Source organism: Perca flavescens, chromosome 8, assembly GCF_004354835.1.
Source record: "Perca flavescens isolate YP-PL-M2 chromosome 8, PFLA_1.0, whole genome shotgun sequence".
NCBI lineage: Eukaryota > Metazoa > Chordata > Actinopteri > Perciformes > Percidae > Perca > Perca flavescens.
In genome coordinates, this window is record NC_041338.1 from 4,325,311 (window position 1) to 4,349,925 (window position 24,615).

The 24,615-nt window shown below is 41.6% G+C and overlaps 1 protein-coding gene across 2 annotated transcripts in view; it reads right to left on the reverse strand.

Moving 5' to 3' along the window:
• Positions 1-24,615, reverse strand: part of cdh13 (cadherin 13, H-cadherin (heart)) — a 402,025-nt gene that overhangs the window by 231,396 nt on the left and 146,014 nt on the right. For both annotated transcript variants that reach the window (XR_003693189.1, XM_028585823.1), the window contains exon 4: positions 7,906-8,019. Coding sequence is in view for 1 of the 2 variants with exons in the window: in XM_028585823.1 (XP_028441624.1) it covers positions 7,906-8,019 (114 nt within the window). In the remaining variant the exon portion in view is untranslated. The remainder of the gene's footprint in view (positions 1-7,905; positions 8,020-24,615) is intronic.

Here is a 24,615-nt window from a genome sequence, read left to right on the forward strand (position 1 = left end):
CTTGAGCTATGATTGATTTATCCTCCTGAATACTTGAGCTACTAATACTAATACTAAAAAATTGTCCTATCAGCAGTGACTGAAGTAGCGTGTACTAAGAGAAAAAAAAATGTAAGCATATCAATTTCATTGCATGCTCCAGCTGCTGTGTGAGTTGTTGTGAGCTGTTTATGGACCCCCAAGGGAGGGCAGGGGAGAGACCTCTGTATCAAAACAATTTCCACAGCTAGCAGGAGGTGTGACATAAACAACAAGGTTCTTACCCTTCCCCTGTGAGTCCCGCTGACAGCCAACCCACCCTTACCCTGCCAGCACACACACACACACACACACACACACACACACTTCTCACATGCGCATGCACGCGCACAGTCATACATGTCAAACCTTAGCCCTCGCAATCTCACCTCTCCCCTGCTTCCTAGTGCTCATCTCTCGGAGAGAAGGAGGGCGCATGAAAAATGAATGGCTGCCATATGGAAATGGTAGGTTGCGTAAGAAAAGGGGGAAGCTATTGGTGTGGAAAATCAATTTCGCCAAGACGCCGAAATATAGCCTCTATTGGGTAAAATAGCCCACATTAGCCTGTCTTATCATGCAAAGCTGACTGTGTGTGGAGGTAGGGGGGTAAAGGATGGAGGGATACAGGGATGAGAGGAGGATGGATGGAATTTGCGACTGGGAGGTGGAGAGAAGATGACTTGGGGAAAAGAGGGGGGGTGTATAACGAGCCACAATGAAGCGAGAAAATAATTCATGTCATGTATGCACTTTGTGTCCAATTCCTCAGAGGAATATAAAAAAAAAAGTAGCACAATGGCTATATCAGCAGGTCCATAGCATACTGTAGAGATCATTTGTGTCCCCTATGGACCAGACGTATCCGCTGACTCTTGTTCCTCTCCATCTCCCTGCAGTTTAACAGTGAGGAAAAAAATGCCCAACCCCCTGTGGACTACGGTTGTCCCCTAAAAAATATCACCTAATGCTTTGACACATGCACACTAACTCATTCCACTGTCCTTCACTACCAACCTGGTACCTTCAGGCTCTCGAGTTGCTTCGCAGGGACCTTGTTGAGTACAGGGCTGGTATGAGCTGGAGGCACAGGCTCTGCTTGTTGTGCTCTCCAGGGTACAATTATCTATTATGTGTAGGGCTCAGTATGAAATATCTTTTTATGTTAGTCTCTGTGGGCATTGAGAGATGTGGTTGATCTCGTAGCGCCCAGTCGTATCTACTGTAGAACAAAGCTGCTCGACACGTAGAGATGCATTAAAGCTTCGTACCACAGGGTAAGATAAATGTAGAGCCGCCAGGGTCCAAAATGTACGGTTGAGGGTTGACCATTTGTGCTAAGACGACTCTGGTTATATGATTAACCTGCCGAACAGACTTCGCACCGTAGAAAATTAAACAAAGCAGTTTCATTCGAGAGGAAATTAACTGAAGAGGATTGGAGGAGTTCCATGCATTATGTAATGACACACAATTTATAATCTGCCACATAAATAATAAGCTGTGTCACATATTGAGCTGGCCAAGTAAAATCCATCATCAATGACAAAACAATTAATAAATCCTCGCAATAAAATGGCATGCTTTGGAGAATCATGCAGAAAATTCCCCTTGGGCCTCGTTATAGAAAATAATCTTCAAAGTTTATTATTGAATTTTTAACAAGTCATTTTACAATACAGTTCTATGTGGGATGTATGCGGTACAGTCAATATGTTAAATTCCCCTCACCATCTGGCCACATACTCATTACATGTATTTACTCAATATTAAAAAAAAATTGGAGAAAGAGAAAGGAAGTTATATAAATATAATTTGTTAGAGAAAAAGGTTAGAGAAGACAGCTTGCGACCAGGAGGTCGTTGGTTCAATCCCCAGACTGACAACATCAAATCTGAGTGGGGAAAGGCCTGTAACCTCCAACTGCTCCAGTGGAGCTGTTCAGTGGCCAGCAGATCAGACTATGTACTGGGCAGCTTCCAGGTATGAATGTGTGTGCAACTGTGTGAATGTGATCAGGGCATTCCTGCAAAAGAGAGGCTTCATTTTTTTTTAAAACCTTTATTTATTCAGTGAACCTGAAAAAAAGAAAAGTCTGGAAGTCACCCTAAGCACAAAACCACAGTGCATTTGTGATCTGTACTACCACTGGCAGAGCCCAATGCCTTCTTGTCGGCCACATCAATCAGTCAAAATGAATCGCCTTGGCAGTCGATATATACCTAATTTAAAGCATCATCATACGGTGGTCATTGCCAGATCTAGCAACAAAGCGGCTGCCTCTTTTGGCAGTTATTTTGAATTTAGGACAGGGTCTATGCCATCCTAATTTAGGATTCCTAACTTCGGACTATGAGAAACTGAGAATCACATGTTTTTACAGGTGTCAGCATCCACTGGGAGTCCCAATAATATAATCATTCAGAATAGCACTTGGGTGTCAAAGTTATTTTTAAGACTAATACAATTATAATTTTTCTTATTAGACTTTAATTAGGTAAACTGATAGTAAGAGATCTGTCTACTTTGTTACCAATAACACAGCTTTTTCTTTTTTGTAATAAAATACTAACATAGCTTTTTCTGTCTTATCATACAACCTTGAAAAACTTTTTTTTTTCATTACAATATCCATTATCTAACTGAGAAGGGGAGAAAGAAACTAAAGGGAACAAAAGAACCATTGCGGAAAAGTACACACACATTACTTCATAAAGAGGATCACAAGAGTCAAAGAGAACCATTTTTCAAGTATCAGGAAACGTTGGAATTTCAATTTAATGGTAATAGAACGTTCAACTATGGCTGATTTTTTTAAGCCTCAAAATATGATTTACCTACTCTGTTTTCTTAAGAAGACTCCATGAAAGAAACCACCTGATGCAACGCCTCAGGAAATATATGCCTCATGCTTTTACTCACTTGCAATGCCTTTCCTGAAGTAGTACAGTACTTGGATGTTTGAGCTGAAAATAACATATGGAAATGTATTCATGTGTTCGTGATATTCAGAGCACAGGATCTGACTTTGTGTGACTGACACAGACCACATTCCTAAATAATGATTTCGCCTAGATGTAAGAAGTCCTCCTTTAAATGAGAAGTGTGATCCTATGAGAGTGAATTTATTTGCAGCACATTGAGATTTTCTTTTGGTGGAGCTGTCTCTCCATCAACATGGCCACCTCTAACCATTGCATGCTCACTTTGTGTAGTAGCAAAGCAGCCAAAATAATTGAAAAAACAATTACAAACAGGGACGGGTCTAGAAGGGGGGGGGGGGGGGTCGTTGTGTTTTCCATTGGATCAGAGTCTGTCACTTGGCTGCCTGTTCCGCCAATCTTCCCAGCCATCTTCCCAGGTCACATGACCAATTAATTTTTCCATGATGACTATCCAACATTTTTACGGTGCTGTATTTCCCACTGTATTCAGCGAGTTACCGTTATGGGGAGGTCAAATAGTTGCGATGAATATTTTGCTCAGACAGAAAATCATTCATTTACAATAACAGAATAACTTACAGATGCATGGTTGCATTTCAAGTGTTGCATACGGTAACTTAGCCTACTTCAGAGGTGAGCTAAACAGAGTATCACTGTCACTGTGTCATAAGCCAAAGCATTATGTTAGTTGTAGCAACTAACATAATAATTACTTAAATTAATATAGCACATTTCATGAAACCCATGAACGCTTTACACGTAACGTTACAGGGGGACGAGAGAAAAGAAAATAGTAAGCCAATACAAATACGGATTTAAAGGAATAAAAGGTCTGCGCTAATGGAAGGGGGCCGTAATTGAATGTTGGCAACTGAAGTACAAACACATTGTAAAGTTATGTCATGAATGAAATAGACATGTTACATACCTGAGGGCCAATTTGGGGTCAGTTTTGAATCAGTTACAATCCCGTAATTGTCTCCATCTATTAAAAGCCCGACCGAGTGGGACTCACGTTATCGCTGTTGTCTTTCACTTTCCCTTTTAACTTTTAGTTGTTCTTTGTTTAATTTCCTTCTTTCCTGTGATGGTCCTGCCCCAGTATCAAAACGTAAAGAATGTAATGTCCGCAACACTGCTTTAAACTCCCATATTTAATATAAAATGCAACGTTTCGACCCAGCTGGGTCTTCTTCAGGCAAATGGTGAACACATTTGATGAAGGGATATATGTAGGGCTCACATTCAGCTGACACACCATCTGGCTTCAATTAGTCTGATTAGGTGTGAGCGGCCCAAAAAAGCCCCACCCATGACATTTTCATAGACTGTTTCACCATATACATCTCAAAAGAGGGGGGGCTTTTTAAAATACAATATATCCAATGACACACATGATGTTACCATGCACAAAACTGGAGAAAAAGGGAAAAAGAAAAAAGAAAGAAATAAACATTCAAGAGGAAAAACAATTCCATATAAAGTTACCACGAACAGTTAAGAAATTAATGAACATGCCCCAGTATCAGCCATAACTACAGCAGATTAATTCTAAAATAACATTAAAATATAATTAGGCCTATATAAAGAAATCTCCTGCTTCCTTTTACCTGGCTCAGCTGGCTGGATACGCTAACACTGGCTTTTTCCGGTGTTACAAAGAAATCTGTGACCCATCAGAAAATCATTCTGTGACTTTGCAGGAAATATCGGCCCTGGTCAGAGGCCTTACTAAAATCTATATAAAAATAGCGTTCTTTTCACTGTTAGTCTTGTTTGCTGTTACAGGTCATTTAAGAACATAGTATGAAAAATGACAGAGCTTTAGAAACATTAAAAAGTTACACATAGTCAACAAATTCCTGCTGCTTCCTGTATGCTTGGGGTGACTCCCAGATTGAACATCTACCTATGACTGAAGTAGATTAAGAGCTAAAAAGCGTCCACAATCTTTTAGTTGTACTTGACCATGGTAATATTTATAGGCAAGCCACACCACTTATACTTCAGTCATTAGATGTTTTATATGACAGGGCTCTTAGAATTATAACAGCTGACAGCTTAAGAACTCATCACCGCGACTTAAACAGGAGAAAACACGCCGCTTCCCTGGGTTTTAAGATTGGCTTGTTTTGCAGGTTCCCATTTTGAAAACTGAGCTGCAGCAGAATGTGAAATTGGATGTCTTAATTTGATTGTGAAGTACTAATCAAAGCCTCCATTTATTATATAGACCTGCAATTTTGTCTCCTTTCTTCTTTCTAGTTCATTGTCAAAAAAACATAATGAAGACTTAACAAACTGTAAGAGGAAAAATACATTACATTATATTGAATGGCATAAGGTAAGTCAGTCAGTCGTGCCGGTTGACACTGAGCTCTACATTGCTGCATTCTAAAAAACAAACGCAACGCGTTGAAAAAGTAAAAAATTAACCAAGACAAACTGCAGCAACGTCAAATGTATCCATTTGTGACACATAAAAAGCCCATCTCACGTCCTTGTATTAAGTGGCCAATAATGGATGCTTTCACTACAGTATGTTTTAGTCAACACAGAATAATGCTCAAATATCCAGGCAACAAACAAAACGCTTCAATATGGAGTGACCAAGTGGTCCTCACTCTGAGATGAGTGATTTATTAAGGCAAACATTAAACACAGTCTCTCTTTTAACTTAAGAAGCAAAGGCTTTTCTTTTCAGCAAGCAAAAAACCATTAGAAAATTATTTATAATTACTCCCACACTAATAACACTATCTGCTTTGTTTTGGTGCTGAACCGAATCTCTTGAATCTGTATTTAAAATAATATTCAGCTAGGATTGGATAGTCTTTTGAAAGTGTGAGACTCACATCAGAATGTTTGCCAACGAAAAGGTAACTATTTACTCCAAAAATATATACACTCATCATCATCATCATCATCATCATCATCATCATCATCCAACTACAACAGCAAGTCATTGCTGTGCTTCCATGAGCCTGGTCATGAGCCCTGGGAGTGACATGCACGCTGATTCTTGACAGGAAGTCAGTCACTGTCAAATTGAGATAAATAGTAAAGTATCTTCTGCATAGATTAGTCCTTGGCCATTGTGTATAAGCTCACAATAGCAGTAAGAAGAAATGTAACTTTTTATTCACGCAGGAGCAAGCCAGCAGGAGTTTGCTTTAAGCGCAGTTAGGTCTGCAACGTTCTGGAACCTGCCCGTTCACACCAACGCGACTTAGACGAGACAGTGTATCATCTCCATAGCAACAACTCTGGGTTCTTTCATTCTAACTTTCGACTTTCGCGGTTATTTGTAGAAGGACATCTATGGAGGTGGACGTGGTCTGCAATCAGTTGCAGACAGTGGAGAGAGGTGTGGGGGATAGATCAGGACAGCATTGCCAGGTGAGTTAATTGTCTCAGCTGATCGTTGTTGTACTTATTAAGCTCTCCCTTTATATGCAGTAGCGTGCTGGACCTTCAGAGGACTGCCACACACCAAAGAGACAGGACTGTGAGATATTGTTTTGTTGGTTATTTGTTAAAACGTGAGCAACGGGCTGTGTGCCTGTCAGTAGCCGGGGATACAGCGGCGCATGGTTAGTGGTTATAAAGTGGTGTTGAAAGTGTGAGCAGTCAGAATAAAAACTGTTGCCTGTAAATTGTCTGTCTGGGCTGTGATCTGCACGGAGGGTAACCCATGGTAGCATCGAGTTCTGCTACAATATCATTTGTAGCGTCTCAAAATATAAATGAGGACAGTGAGAAACTTGCCACAGTTGCATTTCTAGTAGTGATGAAACGGCAAAAACAACGTTTCAGTTCTCCGATTCACTGCTTTGCTCTAACGCCACTCCCTCTCTTCAGTCACACTCTAGCTCGCTTGACCATATACTGCGCTCACAGGCGCTCGTTGAGGTGTCGTTGACAGTGGACAGTTTGTAACATAAAAATAAAATGCATTATGGATCACTTTAGATCTATAGTTTGGAGCGGACTTTACCAGATTACTTCTCTATTGGCCGTTGAAACAGGTGACGTCCCTCGTGTTATAAAACCAGCCTCTGGAGAGGCCTTCCTTGCACCGTTCTAAAATTTTTATCTCATCGCAAATATTTGGTCTGAACTTTAGACCTTTTGACTGAGCGACGTAAGTTCTAAACGGCTATATGATAATGGAGATTGACAGGAGCTCAGTCTGCGCTGGTGGAGTAATAGAGGCATAAACAGCTATAATGGGAATGTTGCTGTGTTTTAGATATTAGTCTGAAATAATAAAAAACCCTCTGGTAAGTTTAGATTATAGCTAACATGATAAGTGTTGGCCCTCAGTGAGTTTGTATCTTATCAGGAGAACTGCATGGTGTCAAAGAGATTACATTCAGCTAAAGCTCACTTAGGTAAGATGATTATAGGCTTGCCAGAATACATACTGTATGATGGGATATAATAGGGAGTATTGCATTTCTGTAAAACAGCCAATGCAAATGGGCTTTATGAAGACTAGATCAATGAAATAGATTATTAAGAGAAGGCCTGGTTCCATAACACTAGTTGGCAAAGACGTTAGGGACCCATTTTTCTGTGATGTGATGTAAAATCATATCAGAGAACCACCTATTTTCTATTTATATTCCTCTACAGTCGCCATCTTTAAATTTCCCCATACATTGTCTATGGAGCTCTGTAACATAATAAGGAAAAAACTACAGCTTTCTTTTTTGGGGGCTATAAAAGACCATGGAGAAAATTTCTCAGACCATATCATATTTTCCAAAGTTTTAAATAATGCACATATTGAATCCTCGGTTCTGTACCTTGGGCAATTTTCTCTCTCCGAGCTGAGCATTTCTTTTTTTCTTGTGATGAAATAGTTCCATTGTAAGACTTGAATGCTGTTGGGGAATCAAGCCCACCTGAGTTCGTGGTAGGACCATGTGTTCCTTACCTTGCCAATGGTCCTGGGGAAGGGAGCTCTCTGGTTCTCAGTTATGATCATAGGAGGGACCAGCAGGGATCGCTTAGATCTGAATGGCAGTGTCTGGCCAACACCCAGGATATTCTATAACACAAAGACAAGAAGCCATATTGTTACACTTTAAAATAACAATCGTTTACATTTTATGGCATGCCAAGAAGGGGTTAAAGTGGGATATGGCAGGTAGGGGAACCCTTAGTTCAGGGAAGCTGGTGTGCCTGTTACTCCAGTAATGTCCTTCTTCCAAAGTGGGGTAAAACGCCAGGAGTTAAGTTTACAGTAAAACAAAACTGACTGTGTTAACTGCATGTCAAATTATTCAGAGCATACTAGGCCAAATGTCCTCCCACTATAAGCAGTTGCAATGCTGACAAACAATGTAGAATTTAAAAGGCTATTGGCACAGTGCTAACTCTAGCTCAGCTTAAAACCCCAAAACACAGAATCCGTCAGCATGTTAGTGTCGCGTTTCCGACTGAGTCTGTTTGTAACCCGTAGGGTACCGACAACGTTATCGTCACTTCACTCTACTGACTTTAGCAGGTAGATAACAGACAATCGACTTTCCTGCTGTTATTACCATAGACTATGTAATATTAATGGACAGAGCATGTGTGACGTCACCCATTGGTTTGTGGAGATCTGCTATGAGGTGTCAAGTTTGGAAAAATGTAAAAATCGTCACATCCGCAACCAGGATGGATGCGTCCGTAACGATTTTAGACGAGAGGGAGGAGTGTGGGACGAGCCATAGACTGCTGCTTACACTCTACGTTACGTAACACACTTTCGCTGGCAATCAAATCGTAGCCACGCCCTGCTGTATCGGCGATTTTAAAATCAACGAGACCATAATTCAAAAAATTAACATCATTCTGTGTTGCAGAAGACTTAAAACTAGCGATTGAGACCATAAACTCATTATGAAAATGTTTACTGAGGTAATAAATCAAGTGAGAAGTGGGTCACTTTCTCAGAAACCGAACTCCTTTTGCAACCGCACGTGTCGCCCCGTGCTGGAATTGAGATAGAATGCAGGTTTAAGGCACTTCCGCATTTGCAGCATTTTGCCGAACCGGAGGTTTTGTCCATTAATATTATACAGTCTATGGTTATTACAGACATGTGAAGTAACTACTGACACTGGACTAATGGCTGTGCATAGCTGCAGTTTACCGATGCTGCAGAATGAAACCCTGATGTATGACACTGCAAATCAGATTCATTTACTTATTAATAGAAAGGTGCCGGAACACAGTTCGGGATCGTTCCGGGCCTCTTCAACCCTTCTCGGCCACATCGCATTTTTGTATATTAGCCAACCCAAATCCCAACCATTTGAGGCAGGTGGCCGACAACCAAGAGCCAGAGTCTGCCTGAGGTTTCTGCATGTTAAAAGGAAGTTTTTCCTCGTCGCACCAAATGCATGCTCTTGGGGGGGATCGATGAGTCTCTGTAAATTATAGTGTGGTCCAGACTTACTCTATCTGTAAAATGTCCTGAGATTACTTGATGATTTGACACTATAAATAAAATTGAAAAATTGAACTGAATTAATTTGTTGCCAAGCCACATTGTGAACGTTTCCCCTTGTGGTGTCTAATTCTTACACCAACCTGACCTTGTCAAAAATTAGAATCTTGTTCGCCATTACCCTCAAACCCACCGACGACGCATAAACACACAAACAGCAAGCGGTAAAGTATGCATTTTAAATTGCTGAAATTGTTTTTTTTAACAAGCTTTAAAATGTAATTTATGTAGCCCGTATGTTCAATTAGGACAGGAGAGGGAAGTAGAAAACAAAATAAGCATTTAAAGCAAGAGCAACTAAGACAAAATGAGATGGTGTAGAAATGAGAGATGACAAGGTTTTGGCAGAGCAATTGTGTTGTTCATGCAGAAGGAGACAATCTGAAATGTTATTTTTGCTCTTGAGATGCACAATAGCATCATCTAGTTTCATCTTCCTTCCACCCTCCTGCTGTTGTTAACAAAGACGTAGTTCTTGCTGTATAATACGGCGAGAGATTTCCCCTCTCTCTTCTTCACTTTCACATAACTGACACAAGTAGGGCCCCTCTGCTTAGATGCTGATGAAAATGATGTCTGTCACTGACACTATGAACAGGAAGCTGGAAACCTGGCTGCTAACACGGAGGTGATGACCTCCCGGCTGCTGACTGTCTGCACACCTGGACACGAGCCGGGGAGAGACAACAAATACACACTCACACGCACAAATGCCATATTCACAGAAATATGTCCACAGAACGCGCTTATGCTTTCTAGATACAATTAGAATGAATGATAGAAATAAAACATATTTGACATGTACTGTGTACAAATCTGTGTGATAGTGGGATAAGCCTTTAGTCCTAAAAAGTCCAAATTATTTGATATAATTTCTTTCAATTACAATTATCTATGTTTACATTTACATTTTGTCTTACATCCTGTAAGGTTTATTTCTCTGCCCTCAGTTTGGTTCTGTTTATGTCCTTCTTGACCTACTTAATGAAATGGAATAAAGCTGCTAAAGATTTTGGTGTTGAGAACACTGACAAAAACACAATCTGCCCATTCAATTAATTCACTTTTGAAATTCAGCCTTATTTGTTGGAGATTTTGGTACGCTGAAGTTTGTTTTCAACTGTAACGTTGACGATTTTTGAATTCACTAGTGCTCTGCATGCCAATGGCAGCCGAGGCTCATGGGTGATGTAGTATTTAGACCTGCCATGCCAATCAATAGACAAAACATGATTTCTCAGAAACAAAGTTTAAATAATTAAAACTGGTGGTCATAGGGTTGTTACATTATCTGGGAGATTCTTGTGTTTTTGTGTTAAGAAAATCTTTGCATGAAGCCGTAACGTCAGTGTTATATTTTAGGCAGACGGTCACATTTACTGACAGCCAGATAGCAACCTGCTACACAGCACAAAAGCCAAATATTTGAAACAGCTTTTCTGCAGGTGTTTAGAGGTAAGATGTGAAGCTTGCAGACATGGACTAGTGTTTGCTGAACTAGCAACCAAACTAAAATCCACCAAGGAAAGTGCATTTATAACTTTAGTTTGCAGGCTTGTCAGCTAATTGCCTTCATTAGCTACTTAGCTGTGCTTAATGTCATTTCAATCTGTTCAGTGCTAACGATACAGCCTTTTCTCATGAGCCATGCGTTCGAAAAGCTACGAAAAGATAAGCACTGTAATTCGTATGATTTCCACGTTTTCTTTTGCTGTGCACAACACATTGACTGCTGCTGTATAAGAATGCTGTGGGCCGCGTAGGGAGGTGGTGGGTGTGATGGGTGGGTGTTAACACACATGACTTGACACATGACTCAAGCCAGGGAGCAGAGTTTGTTTCCCAGGGAAAACAAAAGACTCTCACCCAGGAAATGCGTGTTCCTTGGCAGTGTTTTAATACAAACCACAAACTTTTTCCTAAACTTAACTAGTCGTTTGGATGCCTAAACTTAACTTTCGTCGCTGCATAATGCTCCCTTTTTCTTGCCATAATATCCGCTGAAATGACAGGCAGCTCGTGGTGCTCTGTACCCGGCTCAGAGTCACCTATTTTCGGGTAACTGAACCACCAACTACCGCTGACCTGACGGAGCACCACGACCGGTAGCTCGCGGTGCTCTGTACCCGGCTCACAGTGGTAGCATGCCTATGTTCCCACAGTCCTATGTTCCCACATTTCTAAGATCTTTTTTGAAAAATTAGGCCCTAACCCCCCTAACTCTAAAATTACTCATTCATTAAATTCATTAATTTACTATAAAGTGCTTCCAAAATATCTTGTGGGAGAATATGGCTTACACTGAAGGGAAATGTAGGAACACAAGACCTAATTTTGAAAATGTCCTAGAAATGTCCTAGAAGAATAGGGCTGTGGGAACATAGGACTGACCCCCTCACAGTAAACACTTTGACATTATTTTTGACAGCAAAAAGGGATGACTAAATGTGATTTGAGTTGGACTTTTTAACACTAATCTGATCTGCCCCATGCAACCACAGTCCACTGTCCACACAAAGGCAGTCACTGCTTAAATGTTGAGCAAAAATGACAGAACAATGAGAGTGAGAGAATACAACACAGCAACAAGCCCAGTTGAAAATGACAACACAGTTTTCCAAATGAAAGGAAACCCGAGGTTTTTTGTGGTTTCATTTGCAATGCAAATAGCCTCTTTTGTCCTTTGTCGTTTATAGCCTACTGTACAACCCTTTATTGACAATGCGCACTGCACACGGGTGTGGTGGTGTGTGCGCGTGTGTGTGCAGGGAACTGTTTGTTCACACTCCTGTTCTTGGCTGACAGAATCTCTGGCACCACTCTCACCCCTGTCAGAATGACGGAAAGAGAACAGGTAAGAGGGAAAAACTGAGCCATTTGTTTACAGCACAGTGCTGACACTCAGACAGAGAGGACAACGGCAAACACCCACAGCGCTAACCGCATCACCCATCCACCCCCTCCCAGCTGCCAAGGTCAGGGGGAACACCGTGACAGAGCAATCATAAACACAACCCGACCAGAACGGTCCAAAGACACACGAGCAGTCTCTGGAATGGCCACTCTTATCAGACCCACTGGGGGATGAACTTCCAAAATGTCAAAGACAGAAATCTAAAACTGGACCTGAAGCGGTTAAACAGAACACTACACAGACCTGCGAGAGATGAGAAGACCTATTTTGTGTCTAAAGAGCACAGTCAGTGGTGTGTACATGTATGTAACCGGTTCACAAGCAAGTTGATGGACTTTTAAGCACCGCCTGTATATATATATATATATATATCCGGCCTGCGTCTGAGAGCCGAGGGATGAGCGCATCAATCCCATCATGCACAGGTCTCAGCTGTGGGATATTTGTTAAAGAGGCAAAGAAGAGCTGGGAGGCAATGATGTATTTTTAGCGGCTGGATTTGGGGACTTGTGACAGGGGTTAGGGCTAAGACAGATCACGCTGTCAACGTCTTCACTGAGCTGCGAAACAGTGGATATGAGGAGTGATGGCACTTTAAACCTATCAATGTTCTGCAGGTGGATCAGGACGGCGAGGCGCACTGGCAGACAAGTTCAGCTGGACACCGACGTTTGTTCTGCTCGTCGAGGGCGGCTCGCCACAGGGTATTCTGGAAAAGATGACTCGCAGTGCTACTTTCCTTCCTCTCGCCTCTTTTACCTGCCACTTTGCAGCTCTCCCTCGTTCTTTTCTCTCACTTAGCGGTAGCTTTTCGTCACACTTGCTCTCCCTGCAGTCTGCATGTGTGATGAATAGTGTTCTTACAGCTTGGTGACTCCGTAAGAGAAAGAAGCCATGAATCTTTAATGTGTCCTGTTCATAAATTACTGCCGCAGCATCAACCCGGATCCAGCCTTAATACATTTGCTTCTTTCTCTATCTCTCAAATGATCATTAGTGCATTTCAGTGTACGGAGTTGGAAGTGTCTTGGCAAGAAAAGAAATAAAAGTCTTGTTAAGGAGATTGAAATGTAGTTGACCAGTCAGAAAAGGGGGCCAACGCATTCTCACTCCCAGCGCGTCAAGAAAAGGACGCTTGGTCAGGTGTCTTTGGCAAAAAAAAGTTTTACTTTAGCGTCATATTTAAAGGTGCTTGGTCGGGATTCTTGGAGTCACTTTTTGACGCTCTGGGTTGGGACGTAGGTTTAACTGAGATGCGGGACAGTCAGGTTTAGGAAAAGATAGTGGGCGGGGTTTGTGGTCCTTTCGTACTGCATGCTACCGTTGTTGCTCTAAATACTACGTAATCTTACTCTACCTGAGCATCGTTTCTAACCATGTCCATTCCTTTATGACCACCATGTACCCATCCTCTGATGGCTACTTCCAGCAGGATAATGCACCATGTCACAAAGCTCGAATCATTTCAAATTGGTTTCTTGAACATGACAATGAGTTCACTGTACTAAAATGGCCCCCACAGTCACCAGATCTCAACCCAATAGAACATCTTTGGGATGTGGTGGAACGGGAGCTTTGTGCCCTGGATGTGCATCCCACAAATCTCCATCAACTGCAAGATGCTCTATCAATATGGGCCAACATTTCTAAAGAATGCTTCCAGCACCTTGTTGAATCAATGCCATGAAGAATGAAGGCAGTTCTGAAGGCGAAAGGGGGTCAAACACGGTATCAGTAGGGTGTTCCTAATAATCCTTTAGGTGAGTGTATTTGACCTCTTTTGAGTATCAAGAAAGGTTTCCTGTTTTTTTCTCTTGAAACCCATTTCTAAAATAATGTCTTTGTTATCCTGTGCTGATCTGAAAACGTCATCCAGCATATATACCTTTGGCGTCATATTTAAAGGCGCTTGGTCGGGATTCTTGGCATCACTTTTTGACGCTCTGGGTTGGGACGTACGTTTAACTGACATGCGGGACAGTTAGGTTTAGGAAAAGATAGTGGGTGGGGTTTGTGGTCCTTTCGTACTGCATGCTACCGTTGTTGCTCTAAATACTACGTAATCTTACAGCGCTGCTGCTATGCCCGGTGCGTTCCATACAGATTTTGATTTTGATACAGATTTTTGCGTCGTAGCTGACGCTGGGAGCCACTGACCTAGCATCAGTATTTTACAAGTTGGGAAGGAGAAAGGGTTTGGGGGGGCACATATGTTTACAGCATTTAGATGCATTTACTGTTACTTACTTACTTATGCCTGACACCCCTTGGGGGTTATAGGCCGTCGACAAAGGATCTCCAGCAAACTCGGTCGCTGGCTTTCTTTTCTATCTGTGACCAGGTATAGCCCCTCTTTTTTAGAGTTCAGAGTTTGACTGAAAGTCCATCTGCCAGGTGTTTCTAGGCCGACTTCTCGTTCGCTTCCCCCGGGGGTTGCACGTCAGAGCCTGTCTGGTGGTATTCGACATTGGTTTACGAAGGGTGTGCCCAATCCATCTCCATCTTTTTTGTCCAATTTCGTCTCTAGCTGGTGTTTGCTTTGTCCTCGTTCAAAGGTCTTCATTTGTGATCTTGTCTGAAATGCATTTACTGTACTACAATCTATGTGTGGTGTGTGTGTGTGTGTGTGTGTGTGTGTGTGTCTGCATGTGTTAGAAAGATGGAGCCTTTGTCACTGTCATCTCAATGCAGAGTTACTGTGGCAGTAAAGTCACGTCCTTGTCCATTCTGCCATTTTCACTCTCAATGCTATATTGAGAAGTGTCATTACTCATTCCTGACAATGTGTTGGAGACCCGGTGAGAAATGGATATTATCAAGGCCAGCATCAACCAGTGCTGACAGGGATGTACAGCTATTCAATGTGAAATAAACTCTTGGATATACGCAGCCAGGTCATGCAATCAGTCACTTCTCCTAATACAGCGTTAAGCTCACTTAAGTTAGTGTCAGCAGCATGTACAGTATATGTACAAATTAACATTTACACACATTGCCTGATAACACGTCCCTCAATGTGGGCGGTGACAGCACAATGTGTCACACTTTGTTAAAGTATAATCAACAAAGCATAAACACGCTTCATCTTAGTCGAGCGGAATACAGCAAGACGCTGACAACAATGCATATTTCAAATGTTTAATTAGCAGAATTAATTAATACTGTGCCAAAGTGATTATACAGTATGTCGGTGTACAATCGTACCTGCTGGTAGCGGTGTAGGGCTTGCACTGAAAAGAACAACCCAGACACAAAACCAAGCTCATTATAAAATGAAGCCATGCAAAGCTGCCCCTATTAGACGTACATTTAACCTAATTGCACAAACATTGTGCCCAATAACTGTTTAGTCTTATAAATTGTCTTCATATTACATGGTTCAGTGGTTAGCACACATTTCTGTACTGCATGCAATATCATGTTCAAATGCACTGTAGCAACAACTAAAACCATCCGTGTCTTTATGGCAAAAATGTGCATCTCTAATATGTCCGTTTGTGTGAATTGGGTAAGAAAAAAAAAAAAAAAAGCCTTGTTGGATTGTGACCACCATGTTTTGAGTATGTCAGCCCCTAGTACTTCAGCGGGGCATTTAATCTGGATTTATAAAGCTTACTAGTTCTTCCCTCCATTATTTATATACACTCACCTTAAAGATTATTAGGAACACCTGTAAGATTTCTTCATTAATGCAATTATCTAATCAACCAATCACATGGCAGCTGCTTCAATGCATTTAGGGGTGTGGTCCAGGTCTAGACAATCTACTGAACTCCAAACTGAATGTCAGAATGGGAACGAAAGGTGATCTAAGCAACTTTGAGTGTGGCGTGGTTGTTGGTTCCAGACGGGCTGGTCTGAGTATTTCACAATCTGCTCAGTTACTGGGATTTTCACACACAACCATTTGTAGGGTTTACAAAGAATGATCTGAAAAAAGAAAAACATCCAGTATACGGCAGTCCTCTGGGCGAAAATGCCTTGTTGATTCTAGAGGTCGGAGGAGAATGGGCCGGCTGATTCCAGCTGATAGAAGACCAACTTTGACTCAAATAACCACTCGTTACAACCGGGGTATGCAGCAAAGCATTTTTGAAGCCACAATACGCACAACCTTGAGGCGGATGGGCTACACCAGCAGAAGACCCCACCGGGTACCACTCCTCTCCACTAAAAATAGGAAAATGAGGCTACAATTTGCACAAGCTCACCAAAATTGGACAGTTGAAGACTGGAAAAATGTTGCCTGGTCTGATGAGTCTCAATTTCCGTTGAGACATTCAGATGGTAGAGTAAGAATTTGGCGTAAACAGAATGAGAACATGGATCCGTCATGCCTTGTTACCACTGGGCAGGCTGCTGGTGGTAGTGTAATGGTGTGGGGGATGTTTTCTTGGCACACTTTAGGCCCCTTAGTACCAATTGGGCATTGTTTAAATGCCACAGCCTACCTGAGCATTGTTTCTAACCATGTCCATCCCTTTATGACCACCATGTACCCATCCTCTGATGGCTACTTCCAGCAGGAATGCACCATGTCACAAAGCTCGAATCATTTCAAATTGGTTTCTTGAACATGACAATGAGTTCACTGTACTAAAATGGCCCCCACAGTCACCAGATCTCAACCCAATAGAACATCTTTGGGATGTGGTGGAACGGGAGCTTCGTGCCCTGGATGTGCATCCCACAAATCTCCATCAACTGCAAGATGCTCTCCTATCAATATGGGCCAACATTTCTAAAGAATGCTTCCAGCACCTTGTTGAATCAATGCCACGAAGAATGAAGGCAGTTCTGAAGGCGCAAAGGGGTCAAACACGGTATTAGTAGGGTGTTCCTAATAATCCTTTAGGTGAGTGTATTTGACCTGTTTTGAGTATCAAGAAAGGTTTCCTGTTTTTTTCTCTTGAAACCCATTTCTAAAATAATGTCTTTGTTATCCTGTGCTGATCTGAAAACGTCATCCAGGTGAGGATCTGTGCTTCCCTTGACTTCCGTCACAGTCAGACTTCTCTCTTATGTGCAGCTGGTAGAGAGTCTTTTATCTAAATCTAAGAGACCTGAGCATCATTTTCATAATCTAATTTTAGCTTCTCTACTTCAGATTTATTCATTTTTCACCAATACTACTTATATTTCTCCGCAAATGTTTTGTGAGACTGTGGTAAGTGGACCTCGGACCCTCTAAGGGGCGTCTGGGGGCATGCTCCTTATTTTACAGTCATACCCAGTACAATTCCAAGACTGTTTAGGGACCCCAGTATGCAGAAATATTCAAATACACCAATTTTAGAATAGGCAAAAAAACATTTATTTATACTGCATGAGAAGAACTGTATGGTTTTTGCCCCAAACTACATGGGATTAGCATGAAGTGAGCATGTCTGTAAAGGGGAGACTTGTGGGCAAATGAATAAATCTGAAGTAGAGAAGCTAAAATTAGATTATGAAAATAATGCTCAGATCAAAACATTTCCGGTGAAACTGTGGAGGGACAAATTAGGTGAATAATGGGTAACACCGTCCCTGACCTTTCAGACACCTATAACTCAAATTGATTAACATCAATGTACTGAAACAGTACATTGATGTATTCTACAGTCTTCATTCTAATTTTTCATTGCCAAATACATGTTGTTTTCCCTGACTTTAGTATTTCACCTGATGGGAGTCAATTAGCACAGCTTCTTTTTGTTGAATTATGCACATCAATAACTTGACTGTGAAGGGTTGTTTTGCCGCTTTTGTAAAGTAAAACCACATTAAGGCTTTTTGGTTTTCTCTCCAGTACTGGCTCCCACACATAAAAGCTAAAAAAAAAATAATAAATGTGTAAGTTCGTAAATATATTAAACCATTTCAGCAAAAGATGCAGGAGCCGATTTAAAAATCGGCTCGACAGACAATAGACAAAGGCAATAAAAATAACAAACAAATGACAGCTACAGAACAAGCGGAGGAGAGACAGTGGGAGTAGGATGGAGATAGAGGGAGGGAGATTATTTGCGTTGTGTGGTATAATATGAGATGTTGTGCTGTGGTTGCAACATGTCAGTCATCCCCAGAAAGCCTTTACTGAACATTGAAAAGCTTGGTTAGAGAAAGAAATCTATTTGCCATTGCAGGATGATGATTTTGCTCTGGATGCAATATTACATTTCATTCAGTGCACAAAAAGGCATGAGACATAACAAAAATTGGCTTTTGGACTCAGAGTATTTTGCCTCTTATCAGCTGTTACATTTGAATGGTGCCTGTCAGTGCCCCCCTGAAGGTTAGAAAACGTTCTGCATAACTGTTGTCCCGCACAACGCAAACAAAATAACACGGAATAATACACACAAACAAAGTCCATATCTCGGAGAACGCATTTGTTAAACTGAAATGCATTCTTCCATTAATTCACACATTGATCGGTTGCAACAACAAAAAAAAAAAAAAAAAAGGAGGGAATAAATCACTCTTAGAATTCAAGTTTTGCTCATAATAGGAATCATTCATCAGCCGCCTCTCTCCCTCTGGGCCTGTGTTACAGCAAACTAACAGCTCTCGCCAAGGAATTAAAAACTGATTCCTTTCCTCCTTCGCTCGCGGCACTTATCAATTATCGCCAGCCAATATTGCCTGCCACGATAACATTAGTTATGCCAATGAATTCACCATGGAATGTTTCCGCTCTGCGTTAGAAACGAAACAAAGAGAGGTTCGGGCAAATGCAAGAATCTTAACTTTGAGAAGCATAACAAAGAGATTTCATTACCAGAACACAACCTCAAAAAGGAAAAAGCTATACTCTCTGGTACAATAATTGAAAAACAGGGAAGAGGCATCAAGGCAGCTTACCAGACTACCATGAGTACAGATTGGAGATTTATTTAATTTTAGCATCTCAGTGCAGTCTATCGACAGTTAAAGAAATGGGCACAGCGACGCCGTAGACTTCGACGGAGACCAGCGAAGTCAATTAGAAGCACTTTTCCGGTGATGGCTGAGCGTTACTGCGCAGCCTCAAACTGAGCTTGCCGACGTAGATGTGACGTGAGCAACCTGTCTGAAAGTGTGAAGTCTTCTGGTAGCTGTGCCGAGAGAAATCTCAATCATTCCCAATCTTATAGAGACAGAGAGCGTGAGTAGGAGCTGTCCATGAGCGTAGGAGCAGGAGCAAAACGTTGCTGAAATATTTCGTTCCGATGCTTTCATGGACTCTCTATGGGCTTCTACCTTGACCGTATGCCTCCACGTCCCCCCCCCGATTGCCTGCGAGCTTCTCCTGATACGGTAATTTCTCTACTGTTTGACATACAGTTGCGTAGTTATGACACAATCGCTAGCCTATTTTCTTTACAAAAACGGCTGCTACGGGGCCATAACGTGAGATACAAGGTAATGGAGCCTTTTATACATTGTCGTGTTTCTTTAGAAAATAAACAATGGACAAATAGAGTCTTTAAACGCTTCGGATGTAAAGTTATTCGCTGTCAAAGTGACGCCAAAATGAATGGGAGTCAATGGAATGCTAGCGGAAGGTGATGGCTTGTTAGACTGAGAATATCCCCATAGGAGGTACGCTTTCCGGATGCTCGCTTACCCCCTTGGTGCAGTCACTCTTTGTCAGAAGAGTCATTCCACAAGTCAAACCCCTGGCTTATTGAAACAAGCCTTTAAATATGCCATGAGTTAGTTACAGATTCTTTAGAAGCTGCCGCAGCTCTGAACTCTTGTTTAATGGGCCACTTGAGACGGTGCAGAGACGTGGGGGGGGGGGGACTATAGGATATGGACAGAGAATGACACAATAGATTTTCTGATGGTATGAGTCCCAGAGCTTGAGGAGCTTCAGCAGATTAATTGATAGTGAAATAATGAGAGCTTTTAACCACCATGCCTCACACAGAGGACTCCTCCTCTCTCATTATATTATTCTCTTAGCTTTAGGATGTCTTCCTCCTCCAACAATCTTTTTTTTTTTTCCCCCATCTCCGTTTCTCTTTCTACCATTTTCCTAATTGATGCACTTTGTGACTGTGTGTTCTCTGCGATTATCAATTGAGAAAATGTACTTTAGGAGAGACGGGGACATTAAAGCTTTGTCCACAGGAAAGATAAAATTGTTAATCAAGGTTCGCCTGATACAGCTTGATGGCATCTTACAGCAGAAAACTTAGGAAAGACAAAAAGTAAAAGACAAAATGGTTTAAACTGTGGTAATAATGTGCTGTATGTTCCAATAAGTGTTTTATGTCCCAGGGTAACATGTTGTACCATTTCCTTGAAGGACAATTGAGTTTAAATACAACCTGGGTCCTACAGTAATTTTGTAGTTTTGGCCGTCTTTCCTTGGTAATAATAACATTGAATCTTGTTTACAATGTGTCTCATTTTCTAACTGCTTTCTTCTCTGCCAGACTCCAATGTAGCGCTGTCAAGCTGTCCCCAGATCTCAACAATTACTTTAGTTAATACAACGTTTTCATAACTCATATAAATGGCCAAAGCCATAAAAAATAAGGCCCAAGTTGTACTACACCAGAATTCCCCTTGAATAAGTGACTGCATTTCTAAATGCTTGATAGCTGATTGAATTTATAAGAAGGATTTCTAATTAGGCTGAACTACACATTGTAACTAGACCACGAGTCCACAGCCACACAGGTGAAGTGCTCACTATTTAGCATATTAGAAGGCTAACCTTTGCTAATTAGCACTTATGCAAAGTACAGCTAAGGAAGCAGGGAATAGCATTTGTTTTGCAGATATTTAGTCATAAACAAAAGTATTGGACAACATGGTGGTGCTAAGTGAAATGGGACATGAGCATTAATGTGACATGACTGTGTGTATAAAAATGTTATGGCAAACACACAAACAAACACTGCAGTCTCTACAGTCATATTAGTCACTTCCCTCACATAACTTGCCAAAAGCCTAATTCACTTATATCCTCGATGACTTGCCAGGGTAACACCCATGGACCAGCTAACCAAATAAACGATGGCGAGAGGCACAAACAAATGAGGGCCACTTCATGCTGAAAGCAATGGAGACGTTCATTAGGCTCTGGGCTGGAGGAATTTTAGCAGCGGGACTCTGCGCACTGCAGCAGGAAGACAGATGATGTCTGAGAGAATGAAGGGAACACCGACTGTACCTGCAGCCCCTGGAAACTTTTCCTAATCAACTTAGTGTATTTGGACTAAACAGGGGGGGGAATTGAGCTATAAGGAACAACGGTGTTTATTCAGGTGCACAACGCTTTATAAGGCAGTCAATTTGCTGGCTACAGAAACACATTTCTATAGATTACACAAACAAAAGGACACATTTGCACAGAAACAAAGCTCAGTGTTAGGGTGCAAGCGTACCGGTCAAATTCCCATATAATAGGAGCCGGCCGGTGTAATTCTTCATGCTCCAAACTGTTTATGTTGCACTGTAGAAAAGGCTTTCCTTTCCTCCTCTCTTCCATGTGACTGCATGCATAAATAATGACTAAAAACACAAGAAATGTCTCCAAATTTGGTTATTCATCAAAGTTGAAGTGGTTCTGATTTACTCAAGCATTGCACCATGCTGACTCACAGCATGTGTAAAGCATATGTGAAACCCACAGTGGACCCCGTTACGAGTCTCTCACTTTCGCTGGCACGTTCCAAAGTGTTTAGAGCCTTTTCAAGGACTACACATTTTTAAGTGTGAGTAATCTGGATCAATGATCTAGACGGTCAATCATCAAACTCCATCGGCCTGCGGACAGATTTAGCGCTGGGCTCAGTTGTTGTTGCCATCTGCAGCAGCGCCACAAACTGACACATCTCTGATGATGGCGATGATGTGCTCATAGGTTTGGCAGAGCACAGCAGCAGCTGTTCTCCTTGGCCTCCTCCGGCGGCTTGCACATGTACCTCTTTAGTAAACCAAAACCCCTTTCTTTTAACTTTAACTTTTACTGAGGCTGATACCTGCATCGCTTAAGATATTTTTTTTCACTTTCTTCAAATGTCCATTTGGTTTTAAAGATTATGGATGTGGGTGTTTTCCGACCGCCTAATATGGCATCATTGAGGTGGTGCAGTAATGATAATTGATGATACTGTAATTAAAGTCGCATTAGTCTATATCCACGCCGTTGCCACCGGAAATTCCGCCGGATTTCACTCGTGTCTGTTACCTTCAGCTTTCTTTGTTTTGGAATTCTAAACTCCGGCAGATTTCTGAGGACTACGGTTAACTGCTCTTCAGATCTCTGCAGGGTAAATCCAGACAGCTAGCTAGACTATCTGTCCAATCGGAGTTTTCTGTTGCACAACTAAAACAACTTTTGAACGCACACACGTTCTACCAAAACAAGTTCCTTCCCGAGGCCATTTTGCAGCGGCACCGTGGCTCTGTCCGGTGTTTAGCACCGCCCATGACGATTGTGATTGGTTTAAAGAAATGCCAATAAACCAGAGCACATTTTTCTCCCATCCTGGAATGCTGTGTGGACTAGCCAGTGGAGGAAGGTCTGGCAAAGCGAGACTAAGGTCGCATGAGTGTGCCTCACATTTATGCATTAACATGTACATGAATATGATACATTTTTTAATTTGCAGTAACGATAACTAATGATTGAATGTTTTGTGAAATACACCCAGTGCCTGTGTTTACATCGCCAAGCAAGCTTTCCATGCTAAATTAACCATCCTGTCTCTTCATGTAAAGGGATAGTTTAACATTTTGGGAAATGAACTTGTTTTCTTTTCTTGCGAAGATTGAGACCACTCTCATGTCTGTGCAGGACATTCAAAGCTACACTGTACTCGAGGATTTTACTAGCTTGGGAGTTTTTTCACTATTATGGGTCGGCTCAGGACACGGAGACTGGCCACGGGCTTATAAAACTTTGCCGAAGGCTTAAGGATTGATGGTACATGGGCACAAATAGCTTATAGTTCTTAAATCGTATTCATCAGTCTGCCAGAATGCAGGAGTGTGAAGGTGGTGGTGGGGGGGTTTCAACGACTGGAGTGTAATCTTCATTACTGATGTGATAAACAAGAAATACAGCCCAAATAATAACTGAATTGGCAGAATAGGTAAAGAAATTGGCTCCCAGTAATTAACAGTGGGTCAAATTACCCTGAAGCTAAATAAATCTACAAAAATGCTGCTTGTATACTGTACATGGACTGGTGGAATGTCACTAAGTACATTTAGATAAGTACTGTACAAGTTGAGGAACTGTGTTGATCGTTTCCAAGTTTATAAAATGTGAGGATTTTTCTGCATTGAGGACATTAACTTGTAATACTTTAAGTACATTTCCCTGATGATACTTACACACTTTTACTTAAATGTGCTCTAAGCGATGTCACACCTCACCAAACAGCTCGTCACTATCCGCGAGCTGCCAGTCCCCTGAACACACTGTAAAAAAAAACGGTATCTGTAGACAGCCCAGGCTCCGAAACGCCAACAAAAAAGAAACTGCGCCAAACTGCACCACGAAACAGGTCTTTTACAGTGTGGTATTAGTGCCTTTACTTAAGTAAAGAATCTTAATAGTTCTATCACCACTGGTAGCATGTGGACTAGCACCTTACAAACAGCTTATTCATTATCACTTAATAAGGCTTTAGCCATAGCTCATATTAGCATAATTAACCAATATGTAACTGATACAGGCAATAAGGGCTAACCCAACCTATTTCTTTAACACCGACATAACCAAATAACAGTTTAACAGTCAACTTGCTTTTTGTCATCTATGTACACAATAGGTGATATTTACTTAAAGTCCTGTCACAGCAACCATCTGGGGAGAGTATCGCTCTGGCACAGGGGATTTCTGCTGCCTTCCTGGGCTGAGGTTGCTACGGTGATCATAATTTGGCTCCTTAACGAACGCACTGCCGAAGTCTTTTCTACAAACAACCACTAGCAGCAAGTAAGCTCAGCGCAAAGACTGTAAACATGAGAAAAAGATGGTCTAGCTCTGTCCAAGGGCAGCAAAATCCTCCAACAGCACTTCTAACGTAGACTCGGTAAACACAGCCCGATCTGGGTAAACCCAGGTTGTCACCGTGAGTCTGACAGGAAACCAGTGGAGACTACAGGAAGCTACTGCCCCATGGCCAAGAAATAGTCCAGCACATAATCGCTGCAATGTGCAATGGTGGAATGTAACTAAGTACATTTACTCAAGTATTGTGCTTAAGTATATATTTGAGGTAATAAAGTTCATGCCATTT